The following is a 16,562-nucleotide window of genomic DNA, read 5'->3' on the forward strand; positions in this document are numbered from 1 at the left end:
GCAGCGTTGCTCCCCCTCCTCCCTGTGCTCACCCCCTTCTGAGAGCTGCGGAGCCTGTGGGTCAGGGATGGTGGGAGGTGAGCGGGGTGGGCTCTTAGGGGCTGAAGAGGATCTGAGGGCTCCGTAGCGCCACCTCCCCTAGAGCTGTGTCCTGTGCAGCCAGGTCACAGGCACCAGCAAGTTCAGACTAGGTGGAAGGAGGGATTGGGGAGGCAGGAGACAGACACCTCTCCATCTACCACCCTGCAATTTCTACTGCCACCTGCGCCCAGCGTTCGGTGGAGGCTTGGTTCCCTCTGGAGATGAATGCCTGGGATGCTCCATGGCTCCTGGTGTTCTGGTGAATATGGTCTGGCTCATGTTGTGCAAAGCCACCGGGGTGCTGAGTGCTGTGAGTATCTTTGTTTTAAAATTGGACCATTTTTCTTATTTAAAGTAGCTTTACCCCTACCAATTCAATTGCATTCTCAATGAGTATAAAGCGATGACTTAGTAACTGTTGCCTTCCTAAAACAGTAGCTAATAAATGACTTTCCGTTTTAGGCGGTGAAGTGACCCCTTTTCTCAGAGGAATTACTCTGTTGTTAATTCTCTAAAGGAAATGAGTTTTGCCTGGATCTGAACTGCGAGCTGCTCTAGCACTGCTTACTCACTGAAACGCCTGGGTTTCCGAGGGAGGTTTTTGCTGGGCTGGGGGAGTGCAGGATGGGATCGGTGAGAGAGACTGAGAGGCTCAGCAGAAATAAAAGCAGTGACGCGAAAGCGTACTGAGTGGGAGGACGTGGAGGTTATTCTTTGAGCTCTTTTGTCTTCTACCTTGCTAGCTAATTCAAACCACGGGGGCTGCGCTTCCTTTGGTATTTCTGCCTACCCCAGGGGCTGGGTGCCAATAACACCCGTTCCATCCCTCCCTCCTGGGTGTCTAACATCCCAGTATTTCCATGCAAAAAAGCAACCAGATTCCCCTGAGTACCGCTTTCTGTCTTTCGTAGTCTTCAAGTTTTAATAATGCAAATAATTCATGAGAATATTTAAATGATAGCATCAGTGCAAAAAGGACTGCTGGAATTTTGAAGGCACTTTGAAGTTGTCTCCTGTGTTAGTGTTAAGTGTAAGTGTCAGGCGCTGGTCATCCCATTAAGTTTCCATTTGGGAGTCTATACCAAAATGTTAATTGGTGCTCTTGGTGGGCTTTTATCATATCCTGACTTGAAAGGACACAGCAAATAGCACGTTTAACGTGCAAATCTTGCTGCTTTTTTTTAGAGCAATCTAATGACTGGGGAGAAAAATGTACTGCTACTGCTACTGCTCATTCCTTTTTTCCGATATATTAGCTAGCAATGGCGTGTTTAATTCTGCAGTGGTGACCGTACTGGTAGGAAGAAGATTGCCATGCGTATTACCCCTCTGTCCCTACACAGAAGGTACATAAACACCAAATAGAAGGCAATAACATCGCCAGAATGAGAGATTTCATTCCTCGTGTGGCACTGCGGACCATTTAACTGCTCCCCTTCAAAATGACCCAACTCGGTATATCTCAGCAGCAGCAGCCGTCTGCGTTGGGAGTGTGGGACTGAATCAGGGAAGTCCAAGAAGTGTAAATTGAAAAGTGTGGTAATTGGGATAAATTGCCGTGTGTGATACCTTCCATGTGCCTTGAACTCGTCGTCCTGTAGCTGTCACTTTTAAGAAGAATCCTGGAAACGGTAGCCCTAATGATAACGAATGCTAGAATGCTTATTTTAGTTATGGTAACAGCCTGAATGCAAGGAAACAGCTTTTCAGGGGACTGTGCTGAAAAAAGTTCCCATCTATTTACCTTCTGGGCCTGAAATGGGTTGCAGTTGTTGGACGTTTCCATACAGACTGCAGCTGTCTCTCTTCTCAAACCTCTGCTGAGTTGGAAGACTTAAGGCTTAGTTTGAGACTCATCCCAAGGCTCACGTTATGTACACCTTAAGCTTGATGTAAAGCAGAACTCGAAGCTGTCTCTGCCTTGGTTGCTTTTTCAGACCTGTGCTTGGGCTGCTACAGCCGTTGTGTGGCTGAGCTGTGCCAGGTCAGGTTAATTTGGTGTAGGAAGAGGAGATTTCCATACCCATTCTCCTCCCTACCAGCTGCGTGTCAGCACAGTTCACAAACCCTGCAGCCAGCGCTATCTATATATAATATTTTCTTTATTTTAAACCTACCATGCCTTGCAGATACTTAGTCATCTGAGACTAAACGTAGACTCACATGCTTATCCAACCCAGCGACCGGTGCCTGTTACCTTCTTATTAGCAGTTACCATCTGCGCTGTTGGAGACGTATGAAGTGATAGTTTTGATCTGCTGTTGGCAGGATGTTTTTAATACAGGTTTTATGCCTTGTTGGTCTTGTTGTGCAGCTCTGCACACTAAGTTGCAGATAAGACAGCTGCGATTCTTCTTTTTCTTGATCTCTTCTTACAGGATTTTGACATTTGTAGAATCTGCTGGTGTTTCCAACTGCATAACCGCTGCAGCTCTCCCAGGATTGCTGAGGAAAAGGCCAAGGAGCCTGTTTGTTTTCCATTCCTCACTTTGGCAAGAAATGCTGTAGTTCAGCCACTTTCCCTGGGAATTGGATGTCATCGTAGCTGGCTGGTCGTGACTGACGCATTTTGGCCCTGAACCAGGAATCAGGGGTGGAACCAACATCCAAAGACACTCAAAGTTAGGGTTTTTCGTAGATGTAGCTTGACTCTGCACTGCAAACCAACCTTCTCCTCCTTGTCCTGGGAAGTGGTATGTCCCTGGCAGATACCGAGTCTGCCAGTGCCCCCTGGCTGGTGTGACCGCTGGCTTGTGCTTCCCTGCCTCTCCCGATCGGAGAGCTGGCTGAGAGATTGGTGATGCAGGTTTATAACAGGGCAGCTTCTTTCAAATTACAGAATGGTTTGGGTTGGAAGGGCCCTTAAAAATCATCCAACCCCTTGCCCTGGGCAGGGGACACCTCCCACCAGCCCAAGTTGCTCCAAGCCCCGTCCAACCCGGCCTTGAACACCTCCAGGGATGGGGCAGCCACAGCTTCTCAGGGCAACCTGTGCCAGGGGCTCACCACCCTCACAGGAGAGAATTTCTTCCTCATATCTCATCTAAATCTCCCCTCTTCCAGTTTGAAGCCATTCCCCTTTGTCCTATCGCTACATGCCCTTGTAAAAAGTCCCTCCCCAGCTCTCCTGTAGGCCCTCTTTAGGTACTGGAAAGCTGCTCTAAGGTCTCCCTGGAGCCTTCTCTTCTCCAGGCTGAACCCCCCCAACTCTCCCAGCCTGTCCTCCCAGCAGAGGGGCTCCAGCCCTCCCAGCATCTTTGTGCCCTCCTCTGGCCCCGCTCCAACAGGTCCATGTCCTTCTTATGTTGGGGGATCCAGAGCTGGACCCCAGTATTCCAGGTGGGGTCCCATGAGAGCAGAGTGGAGGGCAGGAAAAGCAAACGGGTCGTTCGTATGGTGTTCCCCCCGCAAGGCAGCGATCGTGCTGTGTCCGACTCCTGAGGCTGTAGCATCAAAAGCAGCAAGGGAGGGCGGGGGGAAAGGAACACCTTAATCACTGCAACATCCCGAAGTTATAATTTTCTCTGCAAAAATAGTCTCTCGCTACCCCTTACAGCAAGGCCAGCTAAGAGCAATGTTTGTAGGGTCTCTCTTAGCTTAATTGTCTAAATGGAAATGTGCAAGTGTCCAAATCTTTTAATCAATTAGAGCAAGTGTGGGGACCGAGGCTTTCTGACACTGTGTATTGCAGCACGATCACCAGGCAGACCTGATTTAATTATGTTTTCTGGCAGAGTGTCTAAAGCCCAATCAATTATTGCGGAGAGATAGAACAGCTAAATAAGATTGAAATTAATGGGGTTTATTATTTTTGCATCTGAGGAGGAGGCAAACTGGACAGGGTGAAATATCCCGTAAAGAAATTGGTTCATATTTGTTCTGTAACTATGTGATGTTTATACCTGTAGTTGAAGCTTTCAGCTTTAACTTGTAAAGTAGACAACAGCTGAAGTTGTGTTCAGACAATCTAAGTAAGCGTGTGGCCAGAAGCCAGTGGTCGGAATAAGCCCTGCAAGATGAAGCGATTAATAATCTGCTGTAGGAGAGGTACTTAGTAAGGTCTTTAAAATATTAAGAAGAAACTGAAAACATAGATTAAAACAAAGGCTTCTTCTCATTAAGTAACTTCACTCCAGAGGCTAAATTATTCAGGGAAATGTGAAATATTATGATATCGAAGGACTTGACGAATGCAGGTTTGTAAGACTTAAAATCTGAGCCTGAAAGCTCAGAGGGTCTCTCTGCACCTCCAGACTGCTGTCCTTCTGCTAAGGTAATATACTCTCTTCTTCCGGTGTTTCAATTTGGTTATTCTTTATTTACAGAATTACTATATTGTGACCCGAGGTTCATTGTTTTCTTCAGATTTGATTCTTCACTGGTTTGTTGTCCTTTGGGCCTGTCTGTCTTCCAGGAGTACCCATATAAATGGGGCGGGGGACAGGATGTCATAGAATATGGCTAGTTCATGGCCCGGTCAATGGTGGGGGGAAAAGTTTTGGTGCCTTTATGTGTTCCTCTGCCAACACTGTAATGACCTGAGGCATTTCATAAAATCACAGAACTGTTTAGGTTGGAAGGGACCTTAAAGATCATCCAGTTCCACCCCCCTGCCCTGGGCAGGGACACCTCCCACCAGCCCAGGTTGCTCCAAGCCCCGTCCAACCTGGCCTTGAACACCTCCAGAGATGGGGCAGCCACAGCTTCTCGGGGCAACCTGCGCTGGGGGCTCACCACCCTCACAGGGAAAAAATTCTTCCTAATATCTCATCTAAATCTCCCCTCTTCCAGTTTGAAGCCATTCCTCCTCATCCTATCGCTCCATGCCCTTGTAAAAAGTCCCTCTCCAGCTCTCCTTTAGCCCCTTCAGATACTGCAAAGCTGCTCTAAGGTCTCCCTGGAGCCTTCTCTTCTCCAGGCTGAACCCCCCCAACTCTCTCAGCCTGTCCTCATAGGAGGAAATGTTAATGTGGTCCACTGGGAGCAGACCCTGGTGTCCAGGTGCATGTGCGCCAGCTCGCAGGAGCGTTGGTGCTTTGCGCAGGTGCTGGCAGTGCTGTTGGCACTTGATACATGTGCAGGATGGGGTTCCATCAGTTGCTGAATACTGCACTGCTCAGGGTGGTCTTGGTGTTGATTAGACACTGTTTTGCTAAATCGGGCACAGAAGCGTTGGGGGTAAGGTCACTGTAAATGCACTTTGGCCCCAAAATTGCATCTGCTGTGTGAGGATTCCCAGCTCACTGTGCAGTGGGCAGTGTTTTCGTTCTTGTTATTCAAAAGGGTTATAGTAGGAAGAAAAAGTACCCTGCCAGCAACTGGGATTGAAATCTGTGCTTTTCATTTTATAGCAGTGTGTGTTGTCTTGTTGAAGGCTTTTATAGCTTACATTCTTAGTTTACATATTTGTAGCATTGGTAGTGAATATAATAATAATAATCAAAGCAGATTGTTGGCTCTGAAATGCTCCCATGCGTCTTGATAGTTATTGCAGGTGGTTGGTGACTTGGTACCCGGTTACAGTCACCAGTAATGTGATGGAGTGATTATGGGCCTTAAAAGAGAACTTGTACATCTTGACTTTCAGGTTAGTTTTGAAATAGTCTTTAAACAATTATGCGGAGCGTGGTTCTGCTGGGAAGGAATGAAATACGTTGATAGAAGCAGAGAGCAGACTTCTGGGAGGTGCTCAGCGTTGCCTGCCTTTCTAGGCACTGTGCTTCTCTTAAAAAACAACCAACCAACCAAACAAAACCAACCAACCAAACAAAAAAACCAAACGAGTCTGTCAGAGTTGGGATTTAGTTTTTCAGCATGGGGCATCTTCCATCCCTAAAATCTTAGAAATGTGAGTTAGAAAAGAATCATAGACTTGTTTAGGTTTCAAAAGACCTTTAAGACCATCAAGTCCTGCTGTAAACCTAACACTGCTGAGTCCACCACTGAATCACGGCCCTCAGCACCATGTCTGCCTGTCTCTTAAATACCTCCAGGGATGGTGGCACCACCACTGCCCTGGGCAGCCTGTTCCGATGTTTGATAACCCTTTTGGTGAAGAAATTCTTCCTAATATCCAATCTAAACTTTGAGGTCGTTTCCTCTTGTCCTATCACTTCTTACCTGGGAGAAGAGACTGACCCCCCCCTGTTACCCCCTCCTTTCAGGGAGCTGTAGAGTGAGAAGCTCTCCCCTCAGCCTCCTTTTCTCCAGCCTCAACACCCCCAGGTCCCTCAGCCGCTCCTCATCAGACGTGTCCTCCAGACCCCTCACAGCTCTATTGCCCTTCTCTGGACACGCTCCAGCGCCTCAATGTCCTTCTTGTAGTGAAGGGCCCAAAACTAAACACAGTACTTGAGGTGGGGCCTCACCAGTGCCAGTACCAGGAGTGGATTCTTCTAAGGTCTTCTGAAGTTCAGTCTTCTCTCAGTTCAGAGGAACTGGCAAAACCAATCTGGTCTGAAGTCATCACTACTGGTACTATCCTGAGTTGCTGCCAGGTGTTGTGATGTGACTGAGTAATCTCACAAGGAGAGGGCTGAACTTATGCAGGAGTTGTGGGTTGATTTATTTTGTTTAATCTAAAATGCATCAATTCATTTTGGGCTTTTTCACCTCTTTCTGAGAAGTCTTTTTATTTAATTTGGTTTTAAAACATGAGAAAAGTCCAAATTTTCTTTTGAAAATACTGAATATTTTGTCATTTTAAAAATGAGAGTTTTCTTTGGATGTTCAGATATTCAAACTCTTGACTTCAGCCTTACTTCCCCAATTTCTTCTTCTCTATAATCATTTAAATTTATCGACATTTAGGAATAATTCCATGCCTATTGAAAAGCTTTTTTCTATTCTTGAATATTCATAATAAACCATTATTTTTCTCATTCCTACAGCTAACAAAAGATTGCTCGGAGCAACATGAGAAATAATTGTCTGTTATTTAACAGGAAATTTCTATAGAAGAAACTTTGTGTTCCTCTTCCTCAGACAGCAATCCAGAGAGGGATTTTTATCAATTGTTGTTCTTATCAAACTTGTCTGTCTTTTTAAAGTGAGTGTCATCCAATTTGTAGAAAGTAAATCTGAGAGACCTCGAGTTTTTACTTTGACTTGAAGTCTTTCCTTTATCCCCACCACAAGGCATTTTGCAGCCAAATGCAAGTTATGACTATGCGATACCATCAACGTGGTGATCTTACTTGCATGTTGTCCTCCCCTGAGTTTGCATCTCCAGCCAGGCTGGTTCCACTCGGATGCGGTGGTCCTGAGCCATCACTCAACTCTAGGGAGCTGCTGAATAGGACCAGACCGACCCCGCAGATGCCTTTTGGGTTAGATCTAGTGTCGTACTGAACCAGCGGTAACTAAAGGATTCAAGTTTTCCACCCTGATTTATGCTCTCTTACAAAAGAGTGCTACTTACAGAGCGTTTCTTTGGGCAGATTATGAAAATATTGGGTAAGGTGGTTTCAAAAGGTCAACCTCCTCTTCTTTCCCTTTGCCTACAAGGACTAGTGGTGGTCTTGGCATGAAATGTTCTCAGCAGGTTCATGTTGGCTGTTCTGGAGCTCACAAACAATTAATCCAGTATGTCCTGAGGAACTGGAAGTTAGGAGGGGCTGTTAGAGAAATCTTTGGCTCCTGCTACAGTGGCCATTGCATTTGCACTTTTCTGGTGTGTTTTAAATCACTTTTACCCGCTCCTCGCAAACTTTCAGCTTATTGCTAGCGACTGATCCCATCAGCCGATTCATCGAATGTGCTCTAGGGTGAGTTTAACCATCCCAGTGAAAGCATTTCACTTAGATTAAGTATCTCTAACCTGTCCTCTTCCTAGTCCAGTCTGGGGTATTTCCTTTGACGCTGGGAGAAAGTAGAAGAAAAGGTGCAAACAGGTTTCTTGTCCTCACAGAGAAACATTAAACACTGTTTGCTCACATATTGGACAAGCATTTTCCTTGGTCTTCCTCCTACTCCTCACATCATTATAGGGAAAGTCTTTCTTGTTACCCCTTTTGTATGTCCTTTGCTAGTTGTATCTGATTTTTTTTTGCCTTGACCTTTCTGATTATGACCCTGCGTTCTTGTGCTCTTTCTTTTTTATTTTCAGTTGGATGATTGTGAGGTTGCAGAAGAACCTCTGACTCTGCCAGATAGGTTTCTTGTTGCTCTTCCTAGCTTGCTTTTTTTTATTGCCGTAGTTTGTACTTCTGCCTTAACAGGGTTTAAAAAAACCTGCCAGTTCTGAACTCCTTTGCCCTTAAACTTGTCTCCTCTGGGGTCTCCCCTGTTAGTTCTCAGGGTTCACTGAAGTTTGCTTTCTTGAACTTTCTTGGTCTTGTTCTGCTTTTTCCTTCCTGTCCCTCCCTGGGAGCCATGCGTTCTCTCCTTTCGTGATCTCTGCCACCAGCCTTTCCTCACCTTCGTGTTCCCCGCCAGGTATCACCATCGCTGGAGCAAATGATGCTTTATACCTGTGCTGCGTTTTCCCTCAAAGTTTCTCGAAAGACTTCATAATAATAAGCGTTGCTTGTGGAGGAGAGCAACCATTTAATAAGAGAGTATCAAGCAAAAGCTGATTTATTAAAATAATACAAAAGTGACCGGCGAGGGGAGAGGGACGCACTGCCCCGGTGAAGAAGACACCTTTGCAGAGGTCTGACTGCCAGGGACACGTCGGTAGTGCTGGCAAATACCACTGGTAGATCACGGGTCTGATGAGAACGTGAATAAGGCTGGATTGGAGGCAGCCCTGTTAGCCAGGGGCCAGCGGGAGCGAACTGGGAGCTCCCTGTCATGCTTTGTGCGTGTTGGTGGTGGGGTGCTGTGGACAGGAAAACGAGATCAAGCAATACAACTCCTGAAACCCTGCTTTCTGACCGGCTGATCTCCGTTTCCTCTACCACTCTCTCTGGTAGTCAGGCAGGGAGACAACAGAGGTTACCTGCTGTATTTGGCTTTAGGACATGATGCTCAGCATTTAACTAGAGGAGAGAAGACAGCAGGAGGCACTTTCTCAGATGGAAGTGACTGGTCCAGCGCTTACTGAAGCCAATCAAAAGACTCCCGCTGCCATCTCCAAGTGAGAAGGACCTGCAGTTCCACACCTCGACAGTGCTAAAACCACTAGTTCTAGACACAGCGACAATAAAAACAGCCCCTTGGCCCAAACTTCATCCACTTCAAGAGCAAAGATTCAAACGTTGCTCTCAAACTACCGTCTCAAAGATCCTTTAAGCTAAAGCAGCTTTGCTTTTGGAATTTCCCCCTTTTTTTTTTTTTGTCTGCCAACATGGAAAGTTTTCTGAATGCCAACTATAAAAAGCATTTATAAAACTCTTACATGTTTAACTACATAACTTGTACCCTGTATATTTAACAGGGCAAGTTGGCAGAAAATCAATAAGCTCTTCATGCACGCTGGACAGCTATTAATTTTTAGTGTCTAACAGTCCTTGAATTTTTACACATTCTAACTGTTTAATAAACATACCAGGTCATGTCTACAAAGCAGCTAATTTGGCAAAAAGCAGTTTTTCTTCTAATAGGGGAGGAAAAAAAGCAACGTCTTGTGGCTGATGAGATTGTTTCACAGTCCCCGGCACAGAGGGAATGTCACCGTCACCTCCCCGTTCCCCTGCCAGCTCTGCGACCCCCAGCATCATCGGCCTCTCCAGCTACTCAAGCAGTTCATTGTGCACAGTATATTCCTTCCCTTCCCAAAATAACACACAGAAAAAAAAAAAAAGAAAGTCTCACTCAAAACCACACAGACCAGAACCCCTTTATTTTATTAGCGATTCCAGGTGTGGAAGAGGTTGGATTTGACACTTCAGAGAGAAGCCACAGCTTCTTGTTTGAGAGCAACGTTTGAATCTTTGCTCTTGAAGTGGATGAAGTTTGGGCCAAGGGGCTGTTTTTATTGTCGCTGTGTCTAGAACTAGTGGTTTTAGCACTGTCGAGGTGTGGAACTGCAGGTCCTTCTCACTTGGAGATGGCAGCGGGAGTCTTTTGATTGGCTTCAGTAAGCGCTGGACCAGTCACTTCCATCTGAGAAAGTGCCTCCTGCTGTCTTCTCTCCTCTAGTTAAATGCTGAGCATCATGTCCTAAAGCCAAATACAGCAGGTAACCTCTGTTGTCTCCCTGCCTGACTACCAGAGAGAGTGGTAGAGGAAACGGAGATCAGCCGGTCAGAAAGCAGGGTTTCAGGAGTTGTATTGCTTGATCTCGTTTTCTTGTCCAGAGCTGTGTTAATCCAATAGTGCTATTTGGAAAGACACCGCAAAATATGCCACTCTTCCATTAGTAAATTATTCTAGAGCTGCTGTAGAATTGGTAGGGGAAAACTAGAGGATCTTTCAGAGCGTATTTTGGGAATAAAGCAGAAGATGGAGAGAGAACAAGGAGGTGAAAGCACAGAATTGTTTTATTTTTTCTTAATATAATACTTAAAGGCTGAATTATCCCTGTTTGATGCCAGTCAAAGTGCAGCAAGGTCAGTGGGAAATTCCTCTCGCCAGGGAGAGTTCTGTGCCCTCGTACAGGCTCTCTCCGGGTTGTGTTTGTCCCGGTGCGAGCATGGGGGCTGCCACACCAGTGGCTTGCAAAATTTCATGTGCTGGTCAGCATACCTTTTTTTTTTTTTTTTTTTTTTTTTTCTAGATGACTTTCAATGGATTTGTAACACCCTCTCATGCTGATGAGATGGGGAAGAGGGAGAAACTCCATCTCTTTCAGCTGCTTGGGTGGATTTCCATGGGTAGGCTTTTCCTGTTTTTTGAAGAAAAAAAAAAAATATATGGGTAGAGTGGTCCTTTTGGGATGGGCGATGTTGGCTTCCTAACCCAGGGCGATACAAGCTGTCCCTCAGATGGAAGATCAGTGTTGGTTTCTTTTTTTTTTTGTCCTGCAATCTGATTGTCTTAGAGAAATTAACATTTTATTTTTAGTTTTTGCACTTGGGTTTCAGTAACATGGTAGCTAACAGATCTCAGAAGTGATGAGAAGCCCTTATTGAGTAAATCTGGGAGATTAACCAGATCCACCAGCAGTGCATCTCCAGGGTACTGCAGGCTTCCTAGTCTCTTCCTAGTTTGAAGTAGTCTGCCTTCATCTGTCTTGTTACTAGAGTATAACACACAGATTGGACTAGAAACGAGTCCTGTCCTTCTCAGGGTGGCAGTTGGTACCTTCGCAAAGGAACAAAACATGGCTTAGGACCTTCCTTTTCTAGTGCTTTGCACAGCGGTGCTCAGAAGAGGAGGTAGAACCAGTTTTCCTTTCTTTACAGAGGTCTTTCCAGCTGCAAACCATCACTTTAGCTTAGAAACCTTTTACCTGTGATTCAAAATAGATATGTTGAGTTTAATATAAACTGCAGGGTCCATTCTTCCTTCTGGGGAGACCAGAGCCTGTAAGGAGAGGGGTGTGAGAATGGTGGGCAAAGATGACATCTGAAGGGCGTGTCAGAAGCAGGATATTGCTGCAAATTTCTTGTTGCTTTTAATGTTATTAAACAATGCCAAAGTCATCAGGGTGACATACCTCTTCCTACATATATGTTAGAAATGACAGTGAATAACTCTCTCTTTCCTTCAGACATCATACAAATCCAGTGGGCACAGAGTGGCGGTGGAAGATGGACCGACCTGAAATGATCTTGCAGGAGGCTATTGAGAACCATCGGAACATGATCAAGCAGTTCAAAGGTAACTTCTCCCACTTCTTTCATGTTAATGATGCTTTTGGAAGATAACCAGCAGTAGCGTCTTCAAAGTGTAGATGAGAACGTTCTGGTCATCTGTGAAATACAGGGAGGAGGTTTATAATATCAGAAAGATGGGTAAGTGGGAAGAAACTTTTGTGGCACACTTGTTTTCTGAGATATTCTGCCTTGTTTTTGACATTAGAACATGAGTCAGCCTTTGAGTACTTACTGCTGCCTTGAGGGAGCAGAGCGGAGCTGCCTCTTGTGCATCTCAGTAGCTGTCGCATCCTTTTCCTCGGTGTGCAGAGGCTTCTGGAGTGGTTAAAGCTGGCCCGGATGGTGAGCAGTCTTGATTCTTACGTAAAAGTGAGGGCAGGTAGAAGGAATCACTCTCTAAGCTGATAGGAAATATACTGCCCAGCCTTAATTCCCTGGGAGCTTTTGTGTTGGCTCTGAAACTTCTAGGTTGCATTTTTCTCAATAACGAGTGAGCAGCAGCATTCAGGGTAGTATTTTCAGGAATTATTCCATACATCTCTTTGTGACTGAAGCTGCAGTTCCACAACACCTCTGAAACGGACTGCATTTTGCTTCCCATAGGAACTCCTTGGGAGTTTATTTATTCATTACGTATCTATATCTATAGATGGTTGGGGGGGGGGGGATGTTCTTTTTTCCCAAATGTGATAAACTGGGTTACTTGCCAAGGGCAGCTCTGTGTGCTGGGAGGGCTGGCCAGCTTGGCAGGGCAGGTCTAGGGCTCTGCCCTTCCGAACTGACAGTGGAGGCTGCGCGAGCAGCCAGAGTGGAATGAAGCATCCATAAAATGTGCAAGATGAGCCTTAGTCTTGGCTGTCATTTTGGGAACCTGTTTATGTTGGCTGTGCGCAGAGAGAACCCAATGGATTAAAAATGTGACAGGCAAAAAAACCCCTTCTGTCAGCAGAGCAGAGTTGCTCTGTCTCATTCACTGGAGCTATACAATAGGCGGAAAAATAACTCAAGTTTTAGGGCCTCATGAGCTTCATCTTCATCAAGTGGCTGGTTTGAATCATCTTGTGTTCTCAGACCAGCAGCACCAGGGAAGCCCGTTCCCTGGGAGCTCCAGTGCTGAACTGGGTGGGGACCAGCCAGGTCTGGTTATCCTGGCTGCACTCTACGCACGCGCTCTGGCGGACTGGATCACAGTCTAGAGCTTGTCCAGGGGAAAGCAGTGAAGGTGCTGTAGCGGGACAGAGAAAAACGGTGTTAATTTGGTAGGGGAAGCTTTCCCTGGGGAAGAGGTAGGGAGATGATAGGAGCCGGTGGAGGAGGTAGCTGGTGTCAGTAGTGCCTCTCCCTTCAGACTAACCAAAGCACGGCTGTCGGTGCTCGAGGCAGGGCAGTCTGTAGAGAAGTGCGGGTCTCATTCCCTACCCTCGCTGTTTCTTCTGTGCTGTGGCCGTGTGGGCAGCGTGCTGAGTGAAGGCAGGACGCCTGCAGCAGTGCTGGCTGGGCCGGAGCTGCTGCAGGGTTCCTTGGCTGCCCGTTGACTCAGCTGGTGGGATGCAGTGCCAGTGCAGCAGGAGTTTGGGTACCAGTGGTTTGCATGAATGAAGAGCATGTAGGATGTCAAATTTTGCCTGGAAGGCTATAACAGCCATAGAAGACCGTTGCGGCTAGAAACAAGAGTGTCATGTTTAATCCTTGAGGTACCGAGCACTTCTGAAGCTCTGCTCTCTTATTGAGCCTGTGCTGGATAGCCGGGCTCTTAGATGAGTTGAAATGCGGCTGGGTGTGCTGAAAGGATTGGGATCGATAGCTCAGGGTCAGTTTGGTGGTTGATAACAAGCAGGGTACTTTGGGGCTTCATCCAGGAGCCTATGTTGTACAACATCTCCATCGACAGGTGGTGGGGATGATGATACTGAATACAGCCTCAGCAACTCTGCAGGCGATACTAATTTTGGGAGGGTGGCAGGCACACTCAATGGCACAGCTTTACTCCAGCGGGACCTTGAGAAACATCATTATTGGGTCAATAGAAGCATGTGGAGTTCAGCAAGAAGCTGACGGTTCTGTGTGAGTGTTATGACCTCATGTCAGTCCGTGCTGGGAGACCTACCTGCCATGGTGGAACAAGGGACAACAGACTCGAGTTCCTGTTTGGGAGGTTCAAGTTAGACATTAAAATAAGCTTGTTCAGCCAAAGTGGTGCCCAGAGAAGTGGAGGACCCTCCAACCTTGGAGGCTTTCAAGTCTTTTAAGTAAAGCCATTATCACCCTGGTCCAGTGTTGGCAATTGTCCTCTCTGAGCAGGAGGCTGGATGAGACCTGCAGGAGCCCCTCCTAACCAGTAGCTCTGTGACTCCTGTTGTGACCGTTAAAATTCAAAGTCTTAAACAATAACGACCCCCCCTTCCTTTTTATGAGGCAGGACTTGACTCAAAATAGGAATTTATATTTGCTTAGGAAGAAGCTGTGTGTTTGAAGTGATGACCAGATCTGTGCGCGGTTGCTGATGGAGCGTCGGGGTATGTTTAATCCTTAAGGTACTCAGTAAGTTCGCAGACGACACTAAACTAGGGGGGCGTGTTGATCTGCTTGAGGGTAGATTGGCTCTGCAGAGGGATCTGGACAGGCTGGACAGATGGGCTGAGGCCAATGGTATGAGGTTCAACAAGGCCAAGTGTCGGGTCCTGCACTTGGGTCACAACAACCCCATGCAGCGCTACAGACTGGGGGCGGAGTGGCTCGAAAGCTGCCTGGCAGAAAAGGCCCTGGGGGTGTTGGTGGACAACCGGCTGAGCATGAGCCAGCAGTGTGCCCAGGCAGCCAAGAAGGCCAACGCCATCCTGGCCTGCATCAGGAATAGTGTGGTGAGCCGGACTAGGGAAGTAATCATCCCCCTGTACTCGGCACTGGTGAGGCCTCACCTCGAGTACTGTGCTCAGTTTTGGGCCCCTCACTACAAGAAGGACATTGAGGTGTTGGAGCGTGTCCAGAGAAGGGCTACAAAGCTGGTGAAGGTTCTGGAGGACAAACCTTATGAGGAACGACTGAGGGATCTGGGGTTGTTTAGCCTGGAGAAGAGGAGGCTGAGAGGAGACCTTATCACCCTCTACAACCACCTGAAAGGAGGTTTTAGAGAGATGGGAGCTGACCTCTTCTCCCTGGTGACAAGTGATAGGACAAGAGGAAACGGGTTCAAGTTATGTCAGGGCAGGTTTAGATTGGATATTAGGAAGCATTTTTTCACTGAAAGGGTTATTAAACATTGGAATAGGCTGCCCAGAGAGGTGGTGGATTCACCATCCCTGGAGGTGTTTAAGAAAAGGGTAGATGAGGTGCTTAGGGACATGGTTTAGGAGTGGTGGTGTTTTTATCAGGGTAGGTTAATGGTTGGACTTGATGATCTTAAAGGTCCCTTCCAACCTCACTGATTCTATGATTCGATGATTCTATGTTTGTGAAGGCAGGCATCACCCTCCCGTGGCGCAGTACTGTTGCGGTGTGCTGGAAGGGTTGCCCCTGGGTGGCAGAAACGGGTGGTGTTTGCACTAAGGAAAGGTGAAAAGCAGAAGTTACTTTGCAGATGCTGGAAGGTGCTGCCTTCCGAAAGCTGAGCGTGGGAATCTGTTTAAACCCAGCTTCAAACTAAGGAATAATCCTCTTCTTCCCTTGCTACCCCCACTGCCTTCCCAGAAAGGGCTGGGGAGAGGAAAAGATTACAAATGGACTTGACAGCATCTGAAAATATTCCCAAAGTGTCAAGAGGCCTGTAAGGACATCCCAAATTTTTTTTTTTTTTTTGGAGCTTATTAAACAAATTCTTAAATATTCCCTGAAACTTGCACATGCATCCTTAGCGCGGTTACCCTTTACTTGGAATTGTGAAAGGAGAAAGACCCCCCCCCCCCCCCCCCCCAAAAAGGTGGCTCTGCACTGGAACTATGCTGCAAAGTGGAAAAAGAAAAGATGTGTTACTTTTTCAGAGTGATAGATGGCAACATGCTTCCTGTCTTGGGAGCCTAAAAGCAAAAGGTTTATTAAGGAGAAGAAAAATCGGTAAGAAAAGCCCCGTAGCTTGCTGTTACATTTTGTGAATCTTACATTGTCACTTCCCTGAGGTGCGTGTGAAAATATTGTTAGAGTGGAATCAGTGAAAGCAAAATTGAGTCGAAACACCGTGTGGAAAGCTGAAGCCAGGGAGAGTTAAAAGATGCTCAGTGTCTTGCAGGATGAAAGTCCCCTGCGTGCCGTGTCAGAGCTGTACTCTGTCCAGGTTGGAAGTGCCTTGGGCAGAAAACATGACTGTCTGCTTCCAGCAAACTGAACGGCGCTCCGCAAATAGTAGGTTGATTTTATTATAATTGATTTTAAAAGGAGGGGAAAAAAAAAACCCCAACACAAAAACCACTGAAACCCCACAAAGCACCCCATGGCTTGAGCAGCGGAAGGGAAGGGATTGCTTTGTTGAAGAGGGAGGAGAGGTTGGATGGAGCTGGGTTCAGCAGCGTTGGCTGGGCAGCCCCGCGGCCTCTGGAGGGGTTTCCAGCAGGGTCCTGCGCACATCTGCTGGGAGGTGTGAATGCTGACGTTTGGGGCCACTGGAGAAGAAAAGCATGGGGGAAATCTCTTTGCTAGAGACCCCTCCAGGCTCTCGAGCGTCTGGTAATGCTGCTCAGGTAATAGCTAAAGCTGTTTGAATAAATTGGTGCTCTTTCAAAGTAGAATCATAGACTCGTAGAATGGTCTGGGTTTGAAGGGACCTTGAAGATCATCTCGTTTCACCCC

The 16,562-nt window shown here is 46.7% G+C and overlaps 1 protein-coding gene across 1 annotated transcript in view; it reads left to right on the plus strand.

The window, feature by feature from the left end:
- The window catches only part of LOC309679753 (S-adenosyl-L-methionine-dependent tRNA 4-demethylwyosine synthase TYW1-like), a gene marked incomplete at its 5' end in the record, with an annotated part of 124,535 nt that overhangs the window by 36,213 nt on the left and 71,760 nt on the right, over positions 1-16,562 (plus strand). Inside the window, one exon of the mRNA XM_082493140.1 lies at positions 11,678-11,787. Within this exon, the coding sequence (XP_082349266.1) occupies positions 11,678-11,787 (110 nt within the window). The remainder of the gene's footprint in view (positions 1-11,677; positions 11,788-16,562) is intronic.

This window comes from Vanellus vanellus (assembly GCF_965231255.1).
Source record: "Vanellus vanellus genome assembly, chromosome: 19".
Lineage (NCBI taxonomy): Eukaryota > Metazoa > Chordata > Aves > Charadriiformes > Charadriidae > Vanellus > Vanellus vanellus.